The following is a 27,359-nucleotide window of genomic DNA, read 5'->3' as shown; positions in this document are numbered from 1 at the left end:
GAGGTCTGGATGTGTGTATTTGGGATGATGATGTATTATCTGTCCAAAGAGAATGGCCACATCTTGGAGGACCCAGGAGTCCTAGTGCCTCTCTCCCTCCCCTTGCAGCTCTCAGTCCTTAATGCTGCCCAGCAGAGAAAGGGTTGGACCCAAAGCTAAGACTATTCTAAGATGGACCTGGATTGGAACGATCATGTCTTCTCTCCTCTCCTTCTCCCTCTCCTTTTCCCATTCTCTCCCCCCTTCGCTCTCTCTCTCTCTCTCTCTCTCACACACACGGACACACACACACACAGAGAGAGAGAGAGCCCTGCCTATCCTCCCAGGTGTAGCCATAAAACTGCCGTCACATTTACAAAGCTAAGCAGGGTCCGGTATGGTTTCAAATTAGGAGCGGGACCGCACATTGACATTACTGCATTGCAGGGGGTTGGGCTAAATGACCCTCAGGGTCCCTTCCATCTCTACAATTCTGTGATCCTAGGATCGCCTGTTATACCCCCTGTGACCAGAATTTCATTCTCTCTCTCTCTCTCTCTCTCTCTCTCTCTCTCTCTCCCTCCCTTCCTTCCTTTGGGCTTCCCTCCCACTCCTCCTCCTAACTCACATTGCATTAGTCTCTGCCCCTCCCCTGTCTCCCAGCTACACACACAGGCAGGGAGCAGTCCATCTGAGAAATGGTGCAGGTGCGAGCAAGGGGATGCCTTTGGGCGGGGGGGGGGGGCGGATCTTCAGCCACGTTTCTCTTGCACGGCCTTCCCTGTGAGGGGTCTTTTGCAGGGACCACCAAGCCTTGTTCTGTTTCCAGGGTCTGGTGTTCCAAGGTCTACTTTCCCTGCCTCTATGGAGGCTTCGTTTGGTTACTCTGCTGGAGAGGAGTCTTCTTCCTGAATTCCTCTGGCCCTCTTTTCATAACCGCCCCTTGTGCTCTCACACAGCCCCAGTTCATTTCTCACACAGCCCCAGTTCTTGGGCAGGGCTGGATTGCGCCCTATAGGTGGGAATCTGTCCCTGCATGCCAGGTCTGCCTCTCGGATGGGCAGAATATTGAGCTGCAGACACTGCCTTTTGGCTTCCTTTCCCACCGCTAAGTAACCCCACTTCTCAGGGTCCTTGGAGGGAAGGGTGGGGACTTTCAGACAGAGGTGCCACTTCAGCCCGGGTGCCAAGACACCGCCTGCATATTTGGGATTCTCGCAGGGAGGCGCAAGGATGTCCCTCCTTCTCTTCCTCCCCCCTTCCTTTCTCTGAGCTGCTTGCAGCTGCCACAGCAGACAAAGCCCCTCTCTGCAGGAGCCCTCAGAGCCTGGGCGATGCGCTTGAGCCGTGACACTTGCACAATGGCGGCTGCCAAGGCACCCCTCTGCGGCTTTGGAGGGGAGACAGCCAGTGCGGCTGATTGGCAGGGGGCGCTGAGCCCATGGGTGTGTGCGTGTTTGTGTGTGTGTCTGCATGTGAATGTCCATCTGTGTCATCAGCCACCAGAGCAGCATTTCTGCCTCTCCAGCGCATGGTAACGCGTGCAGCGTGCCGGAGTTGGCATGCACCTGTTTTGTTCTGCACACAAAGAGAAGAGCATTGTGGCGCTATCTGTATATGGTGCACAGAGTTAATTCTTTTAACACAGTTGGGGGGGGGAGAGGGAATTACAAGCGTCAGGGGACACAGGAAGCTGACTTTTGCTGAGCCAGACCACTGTACCGTAGAATCATAGAATCATAGAGTTGGAAGAGACCACAAGGGCCATCGAGTCCAACCCCCTGCCAAGCAGGAAACACCATCAGAGCACTCCTGACATATGGTTGTCAAGCCTCTGCTTAAAGACCTCCAAAGAAGGAGACTCCACCACACTCCTTGGCAGCAAATTCCACTGTCAAACAGCTCTTACTGTCAGGAAGTTCTTCCTAATGTTTAGGTGGAATCTTCTTTCTTGTAGTTTGGCTCCATTGCTCCGTGTCCGCTTCTCTGGAGCAGCAGAAAACAACCTTTCTCCCTCCTCTATATGACATCCTTTTATATATTTGAACATGGCTATCATATCACCCCTTAACCTCCTCTTCTCCAGGCTAAACATGCCCAGCTCCCTTAGCCGTTCCTCATAAGGCATCGTTTCCAGGCCTTTGACCATTTTGGTTGCCCTCCTCTGGACACGTTCCAGTTTGTCAGTGTCCTTCTTGATCTGTGGTGCCCAGAACTGGACACAGTACTCCAGGTGAGGTCTGACCAGAGCAGAATACAGTGGCACTATTACTTCCCTTGATCTAGATGCTATACTCCTATTGTACCGTCAAGCTTAGTATTGTCTACTCTGGCTGGCAGCAGCTCTCCGGGGTTTGGGGCAGGGAGTCTTTTCCCCAACCCTACCTGGAGGGATTGGGCCTGGGGCCTTCCTCCCCTGATCTGCCCCCCTTTGCAACTTCTCTGCTTTTCTCGCTTTTCCATTGCTGGCGAAGGGTCTAATCCTGCCTGTATTTTAACGAATAAGGAGGACATGAGGTGTGATGTGCTAATGGGATGTGGTGTGTTAATGCTGCTGCTGTGTCTGTGTGCATGCCGGCCTCCTCCCTCCAGCTGTGGGGGTGTGAACACACTTGTACATCTGTGCAGAAACTGAACATTGTCCTGTTGAAAATGTTAGGACTCCTGCACTGCAGACCCTCAGGGTCAGGAGCTTCATTGAGCATCCCCTATGAGGCCCACCTTCTGCCCTCTGTGCTGCCTGCCCTGCCCCTCAGACAGTGGACTGGACCCTTCTCTTTTTAACTGCCAGCCTCTTTGACCCCCACTCATCAAAGCCAAAAGCACGGCTCCTGCCAGTTTGCCATGCCTGACAGGTGCAAGGAGAGCTTCATTTGCTCCTGGCAGCGATTGGCAGCCCCCACCCCGCTTGCCCGCCCCCTTGCACAGCAAGAAGCCCAGCAGGGGGTAGGTTCCCAGCTGGGCGGGGGGGTCAGGAACCAGCCCTTTGGTGCCTGTGATCATTGTGATTATATCTGTCATCTCATTACTCCGAAGCGCCAAGGGAGGTTCTGCCGCAAATTGCTTCAGCTTATCAGCCCATCCACAGGCTCCTGAACTCCTGGTTTAACTGGAGCCACTGCCCTGCCCTGGGCACAGTCAACAGCACAGCAGGCCTTTTGGCAGTGTGGGTGGGGAAGGTGTCATTTGTGCCCACACTTAGCCCCAGCACCTGTTTTGGATCCTAAAGCTCAGCAGTGACAGTAGAGCCTCTGACCACATGCAGAGCATAAAGTTCTGGGCAATGATTACAGCTTAAGTGAGCATCAAGCGCCTTGGTCTATAGTGCAGTGGAGAGGGGGGGACTTGGAGAGAGGCTCTGTTCGTAGGCCATCTCTTGAGCATGTGGATGGAAGCATGGGTGCTGCCAGGCTCTCCTAGGAGCCCTTTTAACCCATAAAGCTCTTCAGTAGCTGTGCCCCATCCAGACTGAGTCAAGGTATTCAGGGACAGAAGAGACAGAGAAAATAGGGAGCAACTGTAGAGGTTTAGTGCATCTCTCTCACACACACATTCTGGATCTCCTATTGCAGGCATGTCCAACTCCTAAGAGACTGTGATCTACTCCCAGTATAAAAAAACAACTGGCAGTGATCTACCCATTGTCATTGGAGGGAGGAGGAGCGTGTGTGGGGTGGGTGGATTGCCCATAGAAGGTTAAGCTTTTTGAGGGGAGGATTGCACAGAGTTTTAGCTTTCCCCCTGCAACTTTTTGTATGTGATAAGGATCCCGCGATCTACAAGGATCAGCAGGGGATCTACCAGTAGATCATAATCTACTGGTTGGACATCCCTGTCCTATTGCATGGATCCTTCCTTCCTCTGGCAGTCTGCATATGCTCAGAGTACTCCTTTTCTCTTGTTTCTTCTCATATTACAGTAAACACGTGCCCTGCCTCCATCAAGCCAGGTGTAAACTGAGATCCTGGATAGGAAGGATGTGTGCACCCTTTCCCTAATCAGAGCAGCAGCAGATGGAGCCTTTATGAGCTCCTGTTAGCTATGATTCCTGCATTGCAGGGGGTTGGACTAAATGACCCTTTGGTCCCCTTCCAATTCTATAACTTACCCCCGGCAGCTGTCCATTAAAGCCTCCACCCCTTGCATTGGCTTTCTTCAGCTGCCCCCACCTCCCAACAACCCTTCTTTCACTCCTTCCTCTACGTCAATTCCTAGTGAGGGAGCCCAGCCGTGTCCAGGACGGCGGAGCCTAGCCTTGCACGCCAGGGAGATGGATGGGGGTCACCAAGAGGAAGGAGAACAGTCCATCGCGCGAGCGCAGCAGCGACAACATCCACAGACCCTTGTCATGCGCAAAGGCAGACTGTTTATCATGCCCGCTGATGGGCAGCCAGTGGTTGGGCTTCTGGGCTCATCATGGCGTCTCCTGGCGCCCCCCCCCCCCCGAGGCAGTTGGGATCGGATCCTTGCAATGCAGAGCTTGCCCCAAGTGAGGTTTAGCAATGCCTCTCTCCCGACCACCGCAAGGGTTTGTGGGCTGAAGACGAGGCAATGTGGGACCACGGCACCTTCACCCCAAAGGCAACTCCCTTCTCTTCTTGGTCACAAAGAAGGGAATCCTGTCGAGGACCCTCAGCTCCTCTCTGCCAGCCCTGGACTCAGGGATGGATTGAAGCAGTGCCAGTACTGGGGTCAGGGGTCAGTTCTGCAGCTCTCTCTGCCAAGTCCCTGCGCAGCGCCTCCTCTTTCTGTACTGTGGGAATGTGATTGGCCCAGCTATATGGTCCACATCTCTGTCACATAGAACTGAAGTGGCCAATGCAGCCACTGCCCCTCAGCCTCCCAGCTATATGTAATATAAGGAGAGGAGAGAAAGTGGGTGTTTGCCTAGGGCAGGGGTGGCCATAATTGTTTTTGGTCCCTGCCAACCCTCTGGGGTGACATACCAGCCACCTCAGGCTTCACACTCATGTGCTTATGCCAGGCACTCAACGGGTACCCATCTGATCCATGCAGGTCAGCTGAGAAAGGGTGCCTTCTCACTCCTGCTCCTCTAATGATCAGTCTGAAGACCAGCAAAGGGGTGGTTTGCATCCCTATCAGGGCCACTGAGATGGGTGGAGATCTTCAAACCCCTCTTCCCAAAGAGCCCAGTGCAGCAAGCATACTTGTGATGAAACAATACAGTCATACCTCTTGTTACGTTTGGTTCAGGTTACGTCTTTTCAGGTTGTGTCCTGCGGCGACCCGGAAGTAACAGAACGGGTTACTTCCGGGTTTCGCTGCTCGCGCATGCGCAGACGCTCAGGATGACATCATGTGCATGCACAGAAGTGGCAAATCGCGGCACGTGCAGGCGCGGGTTGCGTTCTCTCATGATGCGAACGGGGCTCCGGAATGGATCCCGTTTGCAACCAGAGGTACCACTGTACCATGAAAAATAAAAACATATTTAAAACATCCAGGTTAAAATGCAACCATGCCATGTGCTTATACTTTGATTTACTTTTATTTTTTTGCTGCCATAGCCAAAATCAACGGGGTCTTCGGAGGGAGGGGGCAGAAAATTAGAGTAGCATCCATGGTGAGGAAAAGACAAGGATTCCACCCTTTCTTTAATTCGCCATCATATTGGAGCAGTTAGTCCAGACTAGGTGGGTAAGGTGGCCTCATTTTCCACCCTGCGCTTGTCACATGCAGTGCTGTTTCTATTCTGCTGCAGTTTGTCTTCCACCAAAAACTACAATATTGGTCTCTGCTGTCTGCTGTGGTAAAATTAAGTAACTTACAGAACTAGTTGTGTAGCTCACGTTGTCATTATGTTATTCCACCCCATTCATTGCAATGCAAATGAAACAGCATGCAAATTTGCAGAGTGGGGCTACATTGCAGAACTCCTTCCCCACAGAGGTGGGCCTTGCATTTTCACTACACAGCTTTCTACAAACGCTGAAGACACTTTTCTTTACTTTACTTTACTCTACTGGCCTTTTAACACCCGAGATGTGTATTTTAGGACATACCTGATTTCTGTGATTGTAAATTTTTTTCCAAACTGTTTTTTAATGTCGTAACCATCCTTAGCACCTTAGGGTGAAGGGTGGGTAAATTAATCAGCATCAGCATCATTTACATATAATTTGTGGACTGAAGCAACAATGATCATATTCACAGGACCCATTTCCGTTCTGCACATGGGATGGTTAAGCAAACATTGCTATTTCCACTCTTGTTTCTCTTTTTGGTGGCATTCCCCAACCTCCCTCATCCTGACAATGAAAACTGGTTCCAGGTCAACTGAGCCCTGATTTAAAATAAATGGTGGACTAAGAAGTTAGGCAAGACTCCAGGGACTTCATATCGTATCCTCCAAAATATTACTTACAAGAAGCACTTTAATCTGAGCAGCTAGCCCAGGAAGCTGCCTGTTCAGACTTACCTTGCAGAAAACCTGTAGAACTCTGTGGGACTTCCTTGCAAGTAAGCATGTATGAATTTGTCCTGGGTGCAAATTAAAACCTTTTAATCCTGCTTGTAGGACTAAAGTGCAGGGGGTTTTGTGGGTCCTCTGCTCTGGGCAAATCCTACATGTCTTCCTCAGCGTTGTTTATTCCGTGTGTGTGATGGCACGCACTAATCCTGATTCTCACCACAAACTTGGTCATAGAAGGCTTGAAAGTTCATAAAAGAACAAATTGACACTTCCACAGGAGGCGGGTGGGGGGAAGATGAGGTGGAATTGCTCCACTTAGTAAATTAATTTTGACTCAGATAATTCTTTGCCTTTGCAAACCTCCAACTATTCATTCCTGCAGCTGCCACGTAATGAAGTAATTGTGGCATTAGGAATTAATAACTGGCAACTGAGTGACATTCTCTCTTTTGTTGCGGGAAGAGGAGTGTTGGTTAAGGGGGGGCATGTATTTCTATTAGAATATTTTCCCCTCTTTGTTCTAAGAATGAATGCGCTTAACACTTCACTCGTACCTTTTTAAAAAAAAAACAAAACCCAGCTTTTGCAAACGGTGGTTTTATTTTGCTGCAAAACATGTCTTGCTCAGGGCCTGCATTTGGGATCCTTCTTATGTCCAACAAACAATGGGAGCAGCTTTTGATTAATTAGTGGTGCTTACCAGCTCACTATCAATCATAACTGCAAATGTGGGTTTTTAGTTTTATTTAGAGAGATTCTGGATTATGACATCTTGTGAGCAACTTCCAGGGGTTCCAACAGTTATGGAGGCTCCAAAGAATTGTGCTGCAGCGTCCACCCCAACCTTGCAAGGAGTCACAGATCACTGGCTCCAGAGGCAGATTTGGGGGGCAGCCTTTGATCCTCAACTTGTTCATAAACAATCTAGAGTTAGGGGTGAGCAGTGAGATGGCCAAGCTTGCTGATGATACAAAAATGTTCTGGGTCATCGCAACAAAAATTGATTATGAAGACCTCCAAAAGGACCTCTCCAAACCGAACGAGTGGGCGGTAAAATGGCAAAAGCAATTCAGTGTGAACAAGTGTAAAGTTGGGGTAGGGGAAAAAACATTTCACATATACAGTCATACCTTGGGTTGAAGTAGCTTCAGGATGAATATTTTTGGAGTGCGTTACTTCCGGGCTTTGCCGCATGCACAGAAGCTCAAAATGACGTCTGCAGCGACCCGCAGACGCGCGGACACGGGTTGCGTTTGCTTCAGGATGCGAACATGGCTCTGGAATGGATCCCGTTTGCATCCAGAGGTACCACTGTATGTTCATGGGGTCTGTACTGACAGTGGCTGACCAGGAATGAGACCTTGGAAGTCGTCCCCTGCTTGTGAGCTTCCCTTTTAAGGCATCTGTTTGGCCCCTGCGATATCAGAATGCTGGGCTGGTGGGTGTTTCAGAGGCTCCTGTGTCTCTGAAAATGGAGCCCTCCTCATACTCTGTGCCTCAGTCTCCTCTGTGAATTTTGCTCATCTTCCTCCCCCCAAAGCAGAGGTTCCAGATTGAGGGCTGGAAGGGAGGGCAGTTGCAAGCAGAGCTCCAGGGGAAGGGAGCTAAAATGGCATTTGCCCTGGTATCCCCGGATCTCCCATCCCCCTCACAGAAGAGCTTCCTCTGCCTTGCAGAAGGTGGCAGGGGTAGCCCATCCATGCCCAATCCGTGCATTCACTGTGGCGCCTAAGCAGCTTAGCCCCCTCTCCCTGCTTTACTTGGCCCCTGGAGCGAAGGACGGTGGCAGAGAACAGTGCTTGCAAAGCTCCTCCCCCAGCTGTCAGTGGCGGGAGCGTGGGCTGCCATGCAGGGCTGGCTGGCGGTCTCTCACCTGCTAATCCATCCGTGCCACCGACACCTCTGTTTGCCTGGCCACGCTGCGGTGGGCAGCTGACTAAAGTGCCTCTGCTTGGCAGAGCTTAATCCCCGAAAAGAGAGCCACCCAACAGGTGCCTTGGAAGCTTGCCCAGGAAGCGGGTCCTTCTGAGGGAGCCCTTCTTCGCCATCTCGTGGAGAAAGGCACTCTGCAGGCACTCAGAGGTGCTCTTCTTCTGAAGCTAAGCCGGGGGTTTCCAGAGGATTCTTGCTGGGTGTCAGGCCTTTATAGCCTGCTGGCTTTGAGTGGGGGGTGGGGGTTCCGTGCAAAGCCACCCTGAGCTCCCGTTCTCCCAGGTCCTAAAGGAGGGTGTGCAGGATGTCCAGCCTTCAGCTTGGACTCTGCCCAGATTGCTAGGTCTGTTGGGGATGGATGCACCTCCTTAATACTGGAGTTCTGCTGCTTTAGAATAAACTGGAAGGAGGAAGGAAAATTGAAATGTGCCTTTCAGCATGTCTGTTTTGGACTCTTTATCTCCCACCAGCCCACACAGCTGATGGGATTTGTAGTTCAAAATACCTGTTGTGCAGGATTCCCAGATTGGCTGTCCAAGGCATTCAATGTGCCATTTGCATTCCGTGCCCAGGGGTGGTTTTTTTTTAGATGCAAATAGCTTCAGGTGCAAGGGAAGGAGGGAGGACTGAAAATTACTAGGATCACAGCAGGTGGGAAGGGAGGGGGGCTACTCGTTTCTCCCCAAGGTGTGGTCCCGATGAAAGCTGCTTCTTGGAATGTGCTGTTTGCAGACAAAGAGGAAATGGGTTGCAATCTCCCCTTCTACAACAAGCCTATTAAATTTTCTCCTGCCTTCCTGCCCTCCCTTTTCTCCTTCCACTTGGCAGCCCCTCAGGTGTTTGAAAAAGGCTGTTAGGTCTCCCCCCACCCCATCTCTGCAATCCCCTCTACTCAGGGCACAGCTCCTTCAGCCTGTCCTCATCAGACAGGCTTTTCCATTTTGCCGCTCGTCTTCCTTGCCCTCCTCTGAACCTCTTCTAATTTGTCAGTATTCTTCCTGATGTACAGCACTTTAAACTTGACACAGCTTGTCGACAAGATCTGACAGACGTGCCCGGCCCAGGTGGCCTTGTAGGCCAAGAGCAAAGGCCTGGCGATACTGATTAGTCTCAAGGGCAGGAGGTGCCAAACTGCTGGTCTGCATCCTTCTTAAAAGTGCGGCAGATGAGGCTGAATAAAGCATCACTTGGCCTTTGCCAACCTGCTGCCCTCCAGGCGTTTTGAACTAGCACTCACATCAGCAACACCAGGAGGGCATGGCTATTTCTTCTCACAGCTTAGAAACCATGGGTTTATTAATTCAGTTTAGAATTGCATTGGCCTTGTTTGCAGCTGCATCACATGGCTGACTCATGCTTATCCTGCAATCAGCTACAGTCCCATGGTTCGTTCCGCATGTAGTGCTGACATGTCAGATATCTGCCGGATGTGTGAGCTCCCCCTCCCAGTTCAGTGTCATCTGCAATGACTGGGTTGTCCCAGGCTCTGCTGGAGGAAGGGTAATCTTCAAATATCTAATGTAGGGTGTTGTCATGCAGTTCCTTTTTTGCTGCCTGCTGGGACGCTAAGGAGGGGCAAAGGAACTGAATTTTGTGCATGCTCGATAGTTGCTGCCCTCTTTATCATTGCATTGTATATCCCAGGGGCTCTGCTAAGGCATTCCTAAGGAGCTTCTAGGGCTGCCTTTTCCTCCCAGGCTTGGAGCAAAACAAAGCTGCTGTTTGCCTGTCTGGGGTGGGGTGGGGCTGGCACTGCAGGCTTCCTTCTCCCCCCCCCCTTTGCAAAGGGCTGTTGCATCAAGGCAAGAACTCAGCTGGATGTCACTCGCTGGCAGTGCTAACACCCACCTTGGCGCGCTGCCACAGGCGCCCCAACAAAGACAGCCAGGAGAGGAGGATCTCGACAACGTTAGGCGGCAGCAGCAGCCGTGAGCAGCATGCTGACGCGCTCTACGGAGGCGGGGGACATGTCAGCCACAGAGCACAACACACACACCCCAGCGGGGCTACAATGGTAGCCCCAGATCCTAGGAGGAGGAGTTGTCACTGTGTCTCTGAGCATGCACAGAACATTTGCCTTGCACAGAACATTTGCCCCTCACTACTTGCATAGATCAGTATCTGCCAAATTTTTGCTTCAGGTGGGTAATATCACAATATAATACACTGGAATATCAGTAGAACAGAGAGTAAAAACCAAAGATGTGGCAGGAAGACACATGATGTTTTGAGCTACCCTTCAGTAGCCCTGAACTCTAGATCAGGGATGGGACCATGGGGGTCCCCTCCCAATCAAGTAAATACATAAATAGACTTAACTAGCTGACCAACTGTATTGCAGATAAGTTGGTTCTGCCCCCCCCCAACATAAGGCCTGCCCCCCCCCCCAAATCCTGGCTACTCCCATGGATGGGGCATTTCTGCGGGGCCCTCCAGATGTGGCTGGATTCCCAACTCTTCTATCAGCACCAGCCAGCAGTTCCAGTGGTCAGGGTTGATGATGGGAATATTAGACCAGAAACACCTGGTGGGCTGGACATATGCGCCCCATCCCTCCTCTAGGAGGTTGTTTTTAGTGCTCCAGCCCCAATGTTTTTAGTGCTTCAGACATGTGCAGTGCTTTGGAAGCATGTGCAGAGGGACCTCACTGTGGAGCTGCTGCTGCCACAAGTCGGCTGCCACACATTTGGTGCTCCTAGCCTAAAGTGATCCGGTTCCTCCCCGCCCCCTACTCCCAGATGCTACTGCATCTCTGTCTAGGGTAGCAGATACAAAAAGATGGCTTTGTCTGCGGCTCCAGTGCCTTTAATAGTTATGTGGAAGGTGGAATTTCAGTAGGATGCAGCTCACGTGACTAGGTGTACCAGCCCCACTTCTTCCCTCCCCTGGCCAAGGTCCTCTTTTCCATTGGCCGACCTGTCCCCCTGTTCCAGATGCAGGGGGAGGGTGGAGTGGAGGGGAAGGGGGATACATGGTCAAACCGTGAGTGGGGGGCGGCTTGAAGCTGGTGGCTGCCTTGTAAGGTCAGGACCGTGCTGGGGAGGGAGGAAGCAGGCATGGCAACAGCTCCCCTTCTGAAGTGCTCTTGGGTGTGTGGCTGCTTTGGTCTGCAGTGTGTGTGTGTGTGTGTGTGTGTGTGTGTGAGAGAGAGAGAGAGAGAGAGAGAGAGAGAGAGAGAGAACAAATCAGAAGGTGTTCTGTATGCAGAAGGGGTTGCGCCCACAGCTCTTCCTGCTCTTCTCATCTTCAAGCCAGTAAACATCCTTAGCCAGAATCTTGAAATGAGAAGTGGACTGACCGGATGTGAACACCTGAAAATTTAACCCAGACCCAGGAGAAATGCTCTTGACTGGGAAGGCAGCTGATTGCATATAGGATTTTAACCTCTTTTTTGACAGAATGCCCTGGAATAATCAAGACCCAGACTAAGGGGCGGCTGTTGAATGGGCCTTTGCCTTGAATGTGAACCTGTTTTTAAAAGGGAAATAGCAGGCTTAGCTTGCAGCCAGTAGGGAGGGGGAGCCTCCTTCTATGGAGGGCGGCTCCCCGTGGAGGGATTCCTCCCAAGGCAAAGTAGCATTAAAGGATTTTATTCAACACCAATGCAGAGAAGAAAAGGGTGAAACACTTCCCTCCCCCCTCCCTCCTGCAATCCTGAGAGTAACCAGCAGCAGCAGTGCCTGACATTTGGATGTGCATTTAATGCAAAGATGCATTTAGCATCCCATCAAGTTTGGCCTCCCTGGTCCAGATTTGCTCCTGGGCGCCAAGGAGTGTCTGCAGTCAGGACCAAACTCTGGGGCAAATGGCCAAGTGGGGGTCAAGATATCAGCCTCTCCCATGGACTCACTGCAGGTTCCACAATCCCTATTTTCCTCCCCACCCCCACCCCCCAAATATTCCCCTTTACCCAGGAGAGCCTTGGAACCTGCAGCCTCTGGTAAAAGCTCCCCCTCTGGGTTGGGTCTCTACGAAAGGGGAGCCAGGACTTCGTATTCACCCTTTTAGTGCCACCGCCCCACTGTCCCACCTGCCAGCCATCTTTGCTGCCCTCCTCCTACTGCCCCTGCTTTCCTATCACTTTCTAATCGTTCTTCATCTGTCTAATCTCTGCCTGTTCTTTGTTGAGGTTATCTGGCCTCCATCTGTTTTCCATCGGTCTTTTATCCTTTCCATCTGAGATCCACCTCCTGTCCACTCTTCATCCATCCACCCTTCTCCCCGCTATTTATCCCTCTTCTGTTTTACCTTTCCTATCTGCCTGCCTGTGTGTGTGTATGCGGGCGCGCGCACACACACACACACACACACAGGCAAGGGGGGGACTGGCGGCGGGGGGAGAATGCCCTAAGCTGCCTTCCTCCTCCTCCTCCTACCCCGCACATCTCCATATCCATCTGCAATGTTTTTCTCCTTCTCCCCCACCCCCCAATAAGGGAATTAGCGCCAGAAAAAGACAAACCGCCTTGCTTAGTCAAGTGGCAAATGTAATTCAATTGTTACCCAGGACAGGCAGCAACGGAGATGACACTGACTGTCATAATTATGTTCCACTTTAAAAGCGAACCTGCGGCTCTCCCCGTCTTTAAGAGGCCCCGGCGCCCAAAAGGCAGATAAAGGCTGCGCAAGGCGCGTAATTGGTTTCTCCTCCGGCACTGACCTGTTCGCCAACGCCGACGGGCTCATATTTTTAGACATGGAGCGGGACGGCGGCATTGGGGGGGGTGGAGGGTGGAAGGAATGGTCCTATACACACACACATACACACAAACTCCTTATTGTAATCTGTCTCTTAGCGCCAAGAGACAGAACTCTACCACTAGTTTCAGCCTCTTGGAAGAGCATTTTCTATTTCCGGAGAGGAGTCGGTGGAAAGATGTTTGCATAGAACATGATTTGGGGGCGGGGGAGATGGGTGTTTTAGAGAGGTCCCTCCCTTGCCTTTTTCTTCATCCACACCCTTATCTCAGCTTCCTTTGTAGCATCAGAAAACTACTGGCGGTGGGGCACAAACCTTTTATTATTTTTGGTTGAGGGTTGCACTTATCCTTGACCCACCCTCTGGAGACTTCATAAAGGGGTGGCAGCCCTACATTGTCAGACATGCACACACCCAATTGGTGAATATATTGGATGAGTTTTCAGAGCATCAAGGTGTGTCTTCTTAGCAAGGGCTCAGGTAGGATAAGGGAAGGGGAAAGGTGGTCAGCGGTGCTTTGTGGAGATGCCTCTGGACTGGCAAGGTGTCTCTGGAGTCTAATGGCAGCTGGGAACAGGATTGAGTGTGGAAAGGGGGCTCCTTTCCCGCTTGGGGGCTTCCTATAATGGTTGGCCACCGTGAGATTTGAATGCTAGACTCGGGGGCCTTTCTCTGGGCTGATCCAGCTGCAGCCATAGGGCTCTCCTGAGGATTGCAACTGACCGTGTGATCCTGACTGTCACTGAGGACTGCCAAGGGACTGTGCTGGACATAGGTCCTTCTACCCATAGAAATCCTGTTGCTGTTTCACTGTGCAGTTTTATGTGTGTCTGCTCAGAAGTAAGCCCTATTTGCTAGCTACAGATGTGGTTAGCAGAAGGAACTCTGAACATGCTTTGCATCTTTCTGGTTTCTTACTGCGCAATTCAAAATCCAGCAGCGGCTTAAAAATAAGTCCTGGGGCTAGTCCCTGTGTTTTACCCTTGGCTTGTCTCTACTACCCTTGGCATTCAGGCAGGGTTGCAGGCCTGAGGCCAGCTAGCTCAGAGAAAGCTCTGTGGGTGACCTATTTCCATTTGGGGAGCACATTCTGCTTCGGCCTCTGCAAATGCCTCCCTCCCTTTTGATCTCTTGAATACATGATTGTAGCAACGCACTGCCACTCCCGAACTGGCCCTGTGCAGGGGTCTTATCCCTCCTGGTTCAAAGCATTGCAGGACCCCTGGAGACCAGAGAGGCTTCTGTAGGTGCTCTGCAAAGCTCTGGATTGGGGGGGGGGGCAGAGTGCTTTTCTGGTGCATTCTCTCCCCTGGCAGGTCTGCCCCATGACGCGCCATGGCCCGTTGCATATATCTCTATTACGAGAGCATCCTCAGCAGCCCTGGGGTGAGTGATGAGGTGTTGATGCAGGCTGACAGGTGGATGGAAGGGCTCCGCCATGAGATTGATCCTGCCCCGTTGCCAGGTAACCAAGAGCGGCAGGCAGAGTTGTCAGGAGAGATAGAGCGGACTGCAGAGGCTGGCAGAGGCTGAGACCCCGGGATGGCAGACCTCCCCTCTTGTGGCCATCCACATCCCAACAGAGTGTGTGTGTGTGTGTGTGTGTGTGCGCGCGCGCGCTCTTGCATGTGTGTGTGAGAGTTTTTCAGCAAACTTACTCCTTCCAATGCAACTGCATTGGTCCAATTGTGAATAGGTTCTGAGTCCCACCCCATGGAATCAGTTGCATCTCCCTTTTGAAGAAGGGCTTAATCGGCCTTTTCTCCCTTTTAAGGTCACCTGGCTGCAGTGTGTGTGTTTTGTTTTGCCAGCCTAGGGTGAATTTTGTTGTGCCAAAGAGCTTCACCTGATGCTCCACCAGTCTGCTTGGATTTATGCAGGACACACTGCAGTGCCCTGCAGCCTGTGGCACCCATCAGAGCTGACTTTCAGCACCAGGATGCAAGCCTGGAATGTGGGAGAAGAGAAGCTGCTGTGCCTAAGCATGTGCAGAGGGCATTTGCCTCCTGCAGTCATTAACTGCAGCCTATAATTTGCAAGGGAGGTTCTCTGTTCTTTAACTAGATGTCTTTTGCTCTGGTGGGTAGATCTTGAGGTTATGGGGGGGGGGACACTAAAGCCTGCACGATCTTCCCTTCTCAAGTCCCTGGTGTATATGGGCGGGCAGTGGGGAGCTCCTGGTATTGGCGGCTGGGCTAGCACCCCCTGGAAGCAAGCACATTATCACTGGGGTGGGGCGGGTGTCATCCCAATCCCTGTGCTAGCTACAAATAACCATCCACTTCATTTGGGTTGCTGTGAGTGAAACAGAAAAGCCAATAAATGTCAACTGGGTGACTGAGGTTTCATGGTTGTTTGCTGCCCTGGTCACTCTGAGTGGTGGTGGGGCTTCAGCAGAGAACTCCCAAGCAATGGGCATGAGAGAGTCACATGGGGAGAGGTTTGGCAGCTGCATGTGGGCTTTTCACCTGAATACCTCAAGCCGTCCTGGCACCCTTCCCACTGGGTGGGAGTGGGGAGGGCCAGGTTCTCTTCCTGTGGGTTCTCACTCTCAGCTGCAGGGCCAGCTTGGAAGTGATGACATTAATTGTGTGAATAAAATTAACACCTACTTTTCCCCCCCTGTGTAAATATCAGCTGGTGGGGAAGGTTGAGCAGCCTCATGGGGTTTTTAACTCTTGTCTTCCCTGCCATGGGCTGATGAAAATCCCCTCTCTGAAATGCCAATTTGCATTTCAAGGGAAGGCACTGTTTGGTACTAATGAGGCTTTCCCTTGAAATGCAAATCAAAGCTGTGGACCAGGGGGTTTTGTGGGACAGGGGGATAAAGAGTTAAACTCCCTCCCCACCTCTCTATGGTGCTACTTACATAACAAAAAAGTGTATGCTAATTGCATTCACACAATTAACATCTTGTCTAGGTTGGCCCCTGTAATAGCAGCCCACCTCACAGGATTGTACTGTACAGGGTGGAAACCCAAGAAATGCCATTAAAAAGTTCTGCCTTTTCTCGTTAGAGGGGAGAATTCTTGGTGTGTTCATATTATTAGAATTAATGACCATTAATTCTGACTGTTATCTAACACTGAACACATAGAGTAGCCAGTGGTCTGCCAGGCTCAGTCTTAGAAGGCTATATCTGAGGGAGGGGGAATCAGACCATGTGCCGAGTGCATTTTCCTTACTACGTAGGAACTAAAATGTGTCCCAGATAATTTAGGTTCAGAGTTCCGCTTCTGCCACTTGTGGTTTTCAAGTAGACATAAACACTAACTGCTCTTTCTTCGGAAATGACAGGATGTGTGTAAAAATTTAAAAACAGATCTGGAAGATCCACGACTTAATGCCCAGCTTGGCCATTGACAGGCAGGGAAGATGTCTGCCTTCTTCCACACGTAAAATGGGGATGGTTTTGTAACATCTGTTTTAGCAAACAGTATTTATATCCCACCTTTCCATAGTGAAAATAACACGTTGTGAGTGTTGTGGGTATGGCTGGCAGGGGATGCTTTTGGGAAGCCTGAAGGGATGCCTCTCTCCCCTCATAAATGACCCTAAAGAAACTTCTGCTAACCCCACTGGAGGCCTTTCTGTGGCTGAGGAAATTTCTGGATACAAAAGTTGCCTTAGAGCTAGAAATCTAGCCCCAAGCTGAAAATCCTCCTTATCCCTGGGAGGCATCATGGTATCACATTGCTTGTAATCTTGAGTCAGAAAAGCAGGAGTTGCATGAATTGGCCTTCAACAAAACTGCAGCTATTTTGTTGGGCTGTTTAACACAGGTTGAGGCCTGCTGGTTGTCACTCCCATTTCTCTGCTTAGGAAGTGAGGACATTAGACTTGACAAGTTTTCTGACACAGGACAGGCAAGGCAGGCAGGAAATAAAGTTCCCTCGCTGTGCTGAGGTAGCATCCATTCTCCCCACCCTTGCACTCCAACTGTTGGGGTGTCAGTACAGGCACAAGTCACTTAGCTGAGGAAAGGCTGTCACAGCATTCACCATCTCTGGCCTTTCATTGTCACACAGGAGGGCGGAAGAAAACCTTGTCGAGTGAGGGGCCATTTTGTTGCCTTGCTGCTGCCCACAGAAGACGGCAGCCATCTTGAGACAAGCTAATTGCTCAGAGTCTTATTGCTGTTTGGTTTGGGGTTCCCAAGTGACTAGTCCTGGTCCCTTCCCCAGGAGATAAAAAACCAAAAACCTGCAGGCAGACCTGCTTCTCTGCTTTTGAGATTCGATAAATACCGCAAGTGGAGCTAAACCTGGTGATCGATGCACCTCAGAAAACCCGTTCAGAGCATCAGCTGCAGGGCCTGGTTTGGAGGTTGGGCAGCCTGAAACCGTTTTCCAGGGTGCTGGGATGCAAAGGGCAGGACTTGCAAGCCATTGGAGGCGGCAGCCATTTTGGTGCCTTGGCAGCCATCTTGGAGCAGACAAGAGGCCTGCCTTTCTCTCTCTCTCGCTCTCTGGCCTTGCACGGTCCATTAAGCGCTTGGCTGTGGGGGCCCTCAGGCCAGCCAGCCGTGGCTGCTCGCTCGCTCGCTCACATACAGGAGTTATTGTGCCAGCCAGCCGCCAAGGCCCGCGTGCTGCTGCTGCGGCTGCTGCCACCACTGCCTCCCTGTATCCTGGGGTCTGGGCTTACTTCTAGCCTCGTAAATCCATTTCTCCTTCGCTTCCTCCTCCTCCCTTCCCCCCCCCCTTCTCTTTTAATTTCCAGCCTCTGTGAGTGACATAAATCTCTCCCTTAAGTAACTCCGGCGTGCCAGCAGGCCTCGACAGGGCTTAGCGAGAGCTACAAGGCAGCAGCCACCTCATGCCAGTGAAGGCATCAAGTCAAGCAGGGGGTGGAGGCAGTCTCTCTTTCTCCCGCTCTGGTCTCAGCCTTCCATGTCGTGCCGTGCCACCCATCTTAAGACACTGCTTTCTGCCATCGCTTTGTCTCTCCTCTTTCCACTTCCCATAGTGTGTGTCTGTGAAACTGGGAGAAGTCAGTCGCGCCTAAATTGTTCCACCTATCTCCCCTGCTTCCTGTCACTTGCCATGCTTGCTTGGATTCTTTGTCGGCCTCCCCAAAATTGCCTGATCTGCAGTGGGGTGTGTGAGCCCACCCCCCAAACAAAGCCATATAGGAGCAGAAAGCTGCAAGGGCCACCCCCACAGCATCTGCTCCAGGGATGCCCCCCTCTGGGTATGTCCACCTCCCCGCCTCTGTCACCCAGAGGGGAGAATGTGGAGTTCGTGGGGGCTGCTGCTCCTTTTCCTTCCCCCTCCTCTTTCCCTGCTTGTGTGTCTGGAAGTGGGGGGCAAGTAAGCAAGCAGAGACTGAAAAGAGGAGAGCAAGGAGGCTCTGGGGTTCTGTAGGGGAGTGGTCCTCTGCAACCTGACAGTGCCCACAGGAAAGTGCCTTGGTGCGAAGCAGAACAGGTGAGGTAGGGTGGCACTGAGGACCCAGCCTCAGAAGATATTTCTTTCTTTCTGACAGAGGTGGAATTGGCTGCTGGAATTCATGTCCCTGGAAGGCAGCAAGGGTCTGTCGTTGAACAAAGGGTCGGCAGAGGGCTGGGTGATGTTTAATTTTTTTAGGAGGTGCCAGGAGCTGCAGCAACTTGTCACCTCAAGTGGCCTGGCCCCTTCAGCAGCTGTGACCTGGCGGAGATGGATTGCTCTGGAATCGTTGCCCAGCAGAGAGCAGAAGGTGGTGGCGGGTGACCCAAGGCCACCCTTGAAGGCAGCTGCTGTTGCTGCCATCCCTGGGCACCCCTCCTCCTGCCCCAAGGCATGGGCTCCTTACTCAATTTTTTTTTCTGAAAGCATTCTGCACTTGGACCTTTCAAGAACCTGGTCTGGTCTCATCATCATAGAGCTCCGCAGTTGTGGGAACCAGCTCAGTTTTGGGGGCAGACATCCAGGTGCCCCACTCATCAGAGTGAGCAGGAAGGCTCTCCAACACAGCAGGGCTTGCATATACCACATTTTTACTTGGCTGAAGTACACACACGTGACCATCTGGAGTGTGTGGGTTGTGTGCATATGGCACCTTTAAGGCCAGAGTCTAAAATGATTCAACTGCACTATTGCATCCCAACACCGCCCAGCCTTCAGACAACGGCTCGTCTAAGTAGTCAGTGTAGCATCTTGGAAGTACCTCAATCCTGTCTCGTTTCCTCCTTCCACCCCAACATTTCCTGCTTGCATTGGGAAGCCTCTGCAGTTCAGTGGGATGCTCCTGTGTGTCATGACATCGCCGGGAAATGCAGATTAGGAGCTTTGCTTTGATCTGAAATGAAAGTGGGTGTCTTGCCAGTGGCTCACAGGCCATTTTTAACGGCCTGAGACGCCATTTGCTGCCTGTGGGTTTTCCGGCACCCAGGAGCCCTGCAGCCAAGGTAGTGTTAGAAGTTGTCGAGCCCCCATCCTGATGAGTCAGCAGTGCCAGCACATGGCTGTCTCTGTGATAAGGACTGCTACATATTGCTCACCTCTCCAGGTAGGGCTCACCAGCCTTCCCCTCCTTGAACTACAGGGGTTGAGGGTGGGCATTAATAAAACGCACATGCCCCAGCGCTCTAATAATCTGGGCTTAATGCAATAATTACATGCATGGCTCTAATAAGCAGCGTGAGCACACACAGCCAGCCAGCCAGCCAGCCGCTCCCACCGCGTGGTATTAATCACTGCTTAGCATAATAAGCCCTTAATAATGTGTGTGTGTGTGTCCCCCCTCCACTTTTCCCCACCTCCCAGCTGCAAAGAAATACACTGCATTTCTGGGATTTTCAGTAAATGGTAGGTGCTGTGCTGATGCTAGAAGGTTAGGATGCCCATAATAGAAGAGCATCTTTTATCCTGCTGGCTGTGGGACTTTGTTCTGTGATACTAAAAAACATGGCGCCCTCCTACACTGGCAAAAATCCTGATCAAATTTGCAGATGACACCAAACTGGGAGGGGTGGCTAACACCCCAGAGGACAGGATCACACTTCAAAACGACCTTGACAGATTAGAAAACTGGGCCAAAACAAACAAGATGAATTTTAACAGGGAGAAATGTAAAGTATTGCACTTGGGCAAAAAAAATGAGAGGCACAAATACAAGATGGGGGACACCTGGCTTGAGAGCAGTACATGTGAAAAGGATCTAGGAGTCTTGGTTGACCACAAACTTGACATGAGCCAACAGTGTGACGCGGCAGCTAAAAAAGCCAATGCAATTCTGGGCCTCATCAATAGGAGTATAGCATCTAGATCAAGGGAAGTAATAGTGCCACTGTATTCTGCTCTGGTCAGACCTCACCTGGAGTACTGTGTCCAGTTCTGGGCACCACAATTCAAGAAGGACACTGACAAACTGGAACGTGTCCAGAGGAGGGCAACCAAAATGGTCAAAGACCTGGAAACGATGCCTTATGAGGAACGGCTAAGGGAGCTGGGCATGTTTAGCCTGGAGAAGAGGAGGTTAAGGGGTGATATGATAGCCATGTTCAAATATATAAAAGGATGTCACATAGAGGAGGGAGAAAGGTTGTTTTCTGCTGCTCCAGAGAAGCGGACACGGAGCAATGGAGCCAAACTACAAGAAAGAAGATTCCACCTAAACATTAGGAAGAACTTCCTGACAGTAAGAGCTGTTTGACAGTGGAATTTGCTGCCAAGGAGTGTGGTGGAGTCTCCTTCTTTGGAGGTCTTTAAGCAGAGGCTTGACAACCATATGTCAGGAGTGCTCTGATGGTGTTTCCTGCTTGGCAGGGGGTTGGACTCGATGGCCCTTGTGGTCTCTTCCAACTCTATGATTCTATGATTCTATGAAAACTGGCCCCATAAAAATATCCTTTCAGATGTTCTGCTAAGATATCCTGGGTTGTGAGTAAGAGAGGAAAGGAGCAGCCAAGGGGGACAGGAGGGAGCAGCACATCCCTTTTGGGGGGGCCCTCCAAGGTCAGGGGCAGCAAATGCCCTGCTGCTGCGACTCCCGCCACTGCTACTGTTGAGCCTTGCCCCATCTGCCTCTAGCAGAGAAGCGGCAGTGCCATCAGGGCCAATTTTGGGTAAGATCGGGACAATCTTGGATGATTTCACCCCCAAAACTGCTGCAACACTGCCCAAAATCAATGTCGATGGCAGCAACACTTTTCTGCCGATGGCAGAGACAGCAAGGCATCCATCGGTGTGCCATCTGGAGCACTTCTGCCGCCTGAAGCAGCAGCCTCACCTGCCTCATGGCTTGGCTGGCTCTATTCATGGCACAGTGCAAGGTGCAAGGAGCTGGCTTTTGGAGGAAGGTAGGAGTGTGTTGTCAGAATGTAGAGTGAAAAGTCCAGATTCTATCAGGAATATTTCTTGCTAATTTCTATAAAAACAGGGCTGCCATACTTAGGTGATGAATTGGTTAGACTGATTTGTTTTAAAAGGTTTCCCTGATTCATTGGGCAACAGGTTTGAAATGTTTTACATTGTTTTTAATACAGCTGTGTACACCTACACAGTATTCAGGTGGTTTGTGCCACCTTAGAAGAGGGCTTCCCCCCTGCCCCCACCCCCAGTTGTCTCCCACAGCCAGGATGCCTCTTCTTACAAAGCCAGAACATTTCCCTTAGATTTGGGATGATGTACCCATGTGACGTGTTGGGTGTACTTAATTTGAAACAAAGCATTCACTCTTTATCTTCAGAATTAATATTCATATAGAGATTTGTGCCTATTTAATTGATTAATGCGGCATTAATTAACATTCCTAAGAATTAATCAGCTAAGATTTCTTTTAGTTAAAAGAGTGAGGTGCTGGGGTCTGTTTGGAAGCTGTTCCTGGGAAGCCAGATTCCCCAAGGCCACATGTGTGGAGGCTGGCTGACATTCACAAGTGATACAAGAAAGGCAGTCTGCACATGCTCTGTGTCACTGTAATGTTTGTATTCTGAATATGAAGATTGACTTTGGGAAATAGGTTTTGTGTAGAAATGATTGGACATGAAGCACCACCTGGGCTCTGTGGCAGGAAACTGGAAACATCTAAAATTTTCTGGTGTAGACAGCCGCCAGTTAAGGTGGGGACAGGGATGGGGAAATGGGTGGTGTGAATTCCCCTGCCTGGCTAAAGGAAAGAACCTCTGCCAGTACTCAGTTGCTCCACTGGGAGCCGGTTGTTACTTAGGGTGACAGCCAGCTTGAATTGTGACCGTGTGTGCTCTGGGCGCCCATAACTCATCTCGAGCTCTTTATAACCACATAAGCACCCTTGCTCAGAAGGAACAGCCCATGATGAGTTATGGACTGATGAAAAAATGCTCCCAAAGAGGAAGCTCGTGCATATTATGCATAGGCAGGAGGGATGCATACAGCTGGGCCAAAGTGGACCCCAGTTCCAAGGTTTCCGCTGAATGGCTTTTCTCTGAACAGGCCACTGAGCTTGTCTTGCATACGAAGTGTGTGCTTTCTTCGGCTCTCGCATTGCCAGGTTATTAAACTAGACTCTGAGAGGCGGGGGCATGTGGGGGACAAGTGCTCTTGAGATAATAGGGAAGGGATTTGGGCTGCAATCCGAAGCAAGGCCCATCAAAGTCAATGGGGCTGTACTTCTCTGTAGCCAGGCAAAGGACGGCACCGTTGGTGCCTGAAACTGGAGAATGCGGTGGTAGAGTTTCTGTTTTGCATGAAGAAGGTCCCAGGCTTGATCCGTGTTGGCATCTGCAGGTAGGGTTGGTAATTGTCCTCTGCCTGAAACTCTGGAGAGCCAGTGTCTATCAGGGCAGGCAGTACTGATCTAGAGGGATCAAATGTCTGACTCAAGGCAGCTTCCTTCATTCCTGTGACTCCCTGGCATATTACATTGCGTCTGGCAACTGTGAATGTGGGAAAGGGAGAGGTGTAGCTCACACACACACACACACCCCACCCCGCCCCACACACAAAAATTTCTACTCCACAGCCCAACTCCTACACAGGTTGCTTCTCACCCTGCAGCTCTTCTGCTCCTTTCCAGAGAGGCGGCTGCAGAAGTGGATTAATTACCGCTCTGCTGCAAATGAAATTAAGCAGCCCTGATCGTTAGCTTATTGATGAGGCAAACGAGATTAGGCAGCGCGCTGTCAATCTGGGCTGCACCAGGAACTGGATTAAGGGAGCTCTGATTACTCAGAGCTGCAGCAAGTGAGCTGGTGAGAGCAGAGCAAGGAGGGCGAGAGGTGAGGGCCCCAAGCTGAAGCGGGGATACCTGAAAGCAGCACAGAGGAAGGAGGAGGCAGTGGAGTGAGCCTTCTCAGGACCCTTTGGGGCAACATCTGTCTTCCATCCCCTCCCCTGGTCTAGAATCGCCTGCAAGAGTTGGCCCGTTTTGCACCAAACCTGGAAGCAGACCTCCAGGCCAAGCCAGGACAACAGAAATCTAGCAGGAAGATCATGCGGGAAAGACTGTCTTTCCGCTGCTGCTACCATCTCATGGAGAGGTGGCCCTGTTTGCCAGCCACATCCTGCTTAGTCCTAAGCACCTGACAGCCAGCTGGTTGTAGGGTGTTTGGGAGCCAGCGTGCCAAAGCTGGTCTATGCGGTGACCCACGGACAACTTGGCCGACCCCTGCAGAAAGCCGGGTTGAAGTCACTGCCCCCCCAAGCTCCATAAAGAGGGAGGAAATGAGTGGAGTGGGTGCCGAGGGAGTGAGGTGATGCTTTGGCCCTACCAGTTGGACCACTTCCCATGAAGGAAGTGGATGGGGCTCTCTGCAACTCAACAAAGGCTTCTGCCACTGCAAAACACCCTCTGGAGAACTCTCGGGAGAAAAGCCACTCAGCCCAAGAGTGTTCTTGGTTCCTGATGGCACCTCTCTGCTTGGGGAAGAGGCCACAACTCTGTGGGAGAGCATATCTGGAAGGTTCCACGTTCAGCATCTGGCACCTCCTGTGCAAAACAGGACTCTGCTCTCCCCAGTTAGTCACAATGGGACACCAGTAGGCATTTCCCTCCCCTTGTGAATAGTAGTCAATAGGGGGTGAAGGTGTTGGAGGGATGTCTCCAATTGTGGCCATGGCAGGCTGGGTGGGGGGGGTGCTTTTTAAAAAACCCGCCCAGCCCCATGACCCCCCGGCTCAGCATTCCCCACTCCCACACTACAACAGCTCTGGTTTTAAAAAGAAGTCAGGAGCGCAAGAACATGACTCCATCCGCTTGGCCTGAGGCCTGGTCTCTTACTCTCTCTTGGCTGCCAAGCAGGATTAGGAAAAACCCAGGTCAAGATTTGTTGTTTGGTTTCTAATTGGGTTCTATCCTACCCTTCAGCGTGCAACAATATTTCCAAGGTGGCTTACAGCATAAATTTCAAAACAAAAGCAAGGGACATCAGGTAGGCAGAACTACAGGAAGATAATGGTCAGGAAATAATATCTTTTCCTACACTGTATTCTCTTATAGTCCACTTATATCATGTTAATACACTAAAACACACTCTCAGGCTTCCCAGTGACTGAGGAAGCAGTCAGCGTCTCCTCCAATATAAAATGAAAGCCTCTTCCCATTGGTGATGCAGTGACTTCACTTCTGCTGCCTTTCTCCTTCCTTGGGTCAAATGATGGCCGCTTGTTCGCTAAAGCATTCCTGTTTATTATTTTTCATGGATCATTTCGTGTTTTTTAAATTGTTTATAAATTACACAAGGTGACGGTTTATTTCTTAACTTTTTAAAAATACATCCTGTGTTGCGTGCATCTTTGTAACTTCTTTATTTGGCACAAATACAAAAATAAAAAAACATTTTTTTAAAAGAAGACTAGTGAAAAAATATAATAAAACAGCAGAACTTGAACAATTTCCATTATAAATTCAATCTTGTGGAAATAAAGCAGTATTTCATTGTGCAAAAGAGACAGCAAATGTCCCTGGGGAAAGCATTCAACAAATCAGGAACCCCACCAAGAAGCCTCTCTCCCAGTCACCACCTGCCTCACTGTAGATAACTAAAGTGACAGGCAGGCTCCTCTGGAGGTTGTTCACCACTGGGTTCCTGGGCTGGCAGAGGAGCACCCTAAACCCAAGACTGCATTTTAGAATGCCCTAACTTGTTCCCTTTCGAACCTCAAACACTCCAACTGGGCAAACCAGATCAGACCTCCTATTTCCCACCACCAACAGGCCAAATGGGGAGACCTGTGCCACAGGGAACAGGCCACTGCTCCCCCTTCCTAGTAACACTGATTATTAACATGTCCATTGCAAACTCAACAGGAGTGAAAAGAGTTGGGTTTCTCTTTCTCAGCAGGGCTTGTCTGGCTGCTGTCAGTGGCACAGCCTTGTTAACTGTGGGAAAAACTGAGTTAAGGTGCAGGAGACATGGCTGTCAGCTGCTATAGGCACAGTTCTTACTTTGCAGGGTTCATGTGTCTCGGGAGTCTTACCTTTTTAAAAATGGTGGGAGCCAGGGCCAGTGGGCCAGAGATGTGCTCATCACCATAGATGCCTGGCTGCAACAAAGTCCCCTTGACCCCTGCTCCTGCCTCCCCAGCCTCTGCTGGAATTTGCCCCTCTGACCTCCCAGCTAACCCCTGCTCTGACTCCATTCTCCTTCTCTCCCCTCTGTCACCTCCTCACAGGACCAGGGAACAGTTGGGGTCATTTTCAACGTGGGCACGGACGACATCACCATCGAGGAGAGCAACGCCATGGTGAACGACGGCAAGTACCACGTGGTGCGCTTCACCCGGAGCGGTGGCAACGCAACGCTGCAGGTGGACAATTGGCCTATCAATGAGCGATACCCCGCAGGTAGGGACTGGGAGGCAATGCCTGCCGTGCCCCTCATCCTGTCTCCCCCACACCATGGAGGTCGGAACCACCCTGGCCCTCTGAGCATTTCCACCAAGCAGTGAGGTGGGCGGATGGGCAGGGTCCTTTTTGCCAGCCCCTGGTCAGCAGGGTCTTTGGCCATTTCCATTAGCACTTATCCAGGAACAGGAGAAGTCTCTGTCCCCAAGAAGAAAAGAATGTCAGGGCTGGGGTTCTTATGAAGCTACTGCCAGGTCAGGCTGTCTGGCCCAGCAGTGTCTCCCCAGTAACTGAAGCAGAGCGCATTCCCTTCCATCACTTGTTGCTTGCTCTGTTTAATTGGATATGCTGCCGCCGTGGGACTTTTGTCTTCAAAGGAGGTTCCCTGCCACTGAGCTGGGGTCCCTCCCCACAGGGAAGTATCTCAGGTACAGGCTTTCCTTTCCCCAGGACTTGTTCAGAATTTGAACCTAGGGCCCCTCACACCTTAAGTAAGACTCTTTCCCCTGGACCAGCGAACCCTAGATCTTCTTGGTACAAGTGGGGGTAGCCATTCACAGGGGTCGTGAGGAAAAGTAGCCAGGAAGACGGGTGGTCCCTGCAGGAATGAAGAGGTGTGTGCCAGGAAGGGATAGATAGGGGAATTTGTCGCAAGTTTGCTTATTTTCAAAAGGCAAGCAGAAAAATCTAAACATCAGTTGAGCTCTGGAGCCCTTTCTCCACATGTGGAAGAAAAGGCTGGTGATGCCCAGTTCTCTGCCAGGGTCCAGCTGTCCTTGCCAGTCTGCCACATAGGCAGTCAGCCAGCTTCCTCTGGGCACAACTGAAGAGGGCTGGAGAGAGAGCTTGAGAAAATCAAGAAGGGGTTTCAGCCAAGAGCCAGGGTGGAAGTCCCCTTGCGCTTCTTCCTCCATCTTCTCTTTCACTGTTTGTAGCAGTCTAGGCCCCAGCCCAGCTGCCCTGTCTGGCTGTCAGTACAGCAGCCATTTTCTTTCGTTTGTGCTGTCTCCTTTGTTCTAAAGCCTGGGAGGTGGGCCGCTCACTCGTATTTTTGCAGGTGGAAAACTGAGGCGGGGGGGGGGTTGGGTGAGAGAGTGATGTCTCGGAGTTGGACTAGGATTTGAAACTGGATCCTAAGTCTATAATTTTCCCCCTTATTTATTTTTTCAAAAAACCCACCCTTCCACCCGCCCCTCTGGGCCCTTGACATTCTGTTAGCCGCTGGCATTTTTCTGCTATCAAATAATTTTTACAGCCCTTTTCAGCAAGAGAGAAGTGCTTTGAGCGTATCTCATTCTAATCTCCTTTATTCTTTGAAAAGGTTGGCAATTGCAGAAAAGGTCCGGGTCCTTTGCACACAATGTAGATGCCAGGAAATGAAAGAGGACACCGGAGCAGGGAGGGGGGAGTCAATAACGGAGGGGGGGCAGCAACAGGGTGAAGACTAGAGGGGAGAGCTGTGGAGAGTGTGAGGGGCAGAAAGGGGAGCCCCAGCAGACACCCACCTTCCCATGATGAGCCTCCTTTCTTGCCTGTCACAGCCACAGCAGCCCAGTGCTCTGCCTC

The 27,359-nt window shown here is 51.0% G+C and overlaps 1 protein-coding gene across 35 annotated transcripts in view; it reads left to right on the top strand.

Annotated features, from left to right (window-relative positions):
• Positions 1 to 27,359, top strand: part of NRXN2 (neurexin 2) — a 355,283-nt gene that overhangs the window by 274,150 nt on the left and 53,774 nt on the right. For all 35 annotated transcript variants that reach the window (XM_081174008.1, XM_081174004.1, XM_081173998.1 and 32 more), the window contains one exon: positions 25,622 to 25,793. In XM_081174008.1, the coding sequence (XP_081030134.1) occupies positions 25,622 to 25,793 (172 nt within the window). The remainder of the gene's footprint in view (positions 1 to 25,621; positions 25,794 to 27,359) is intronic.

Source organism: Podarcis bocagei (genome assembly GCF_964188305.1).
Source record: "Podarcis bocagei genome assembly, chromosome: 16".
In the NCBI taxonomy this organism is placed as follows: domain Eukaryota; kingdom Metazoa; phylum Chordata; class Lepidosauria; order Squamata; family Lacertidae; genus Podarcis; species Podarcis bocagei.
Note: the sequence above shows the minus strand (reverse complement) of the source record. Positions and strands in the feature narration are given on the sequence as shown.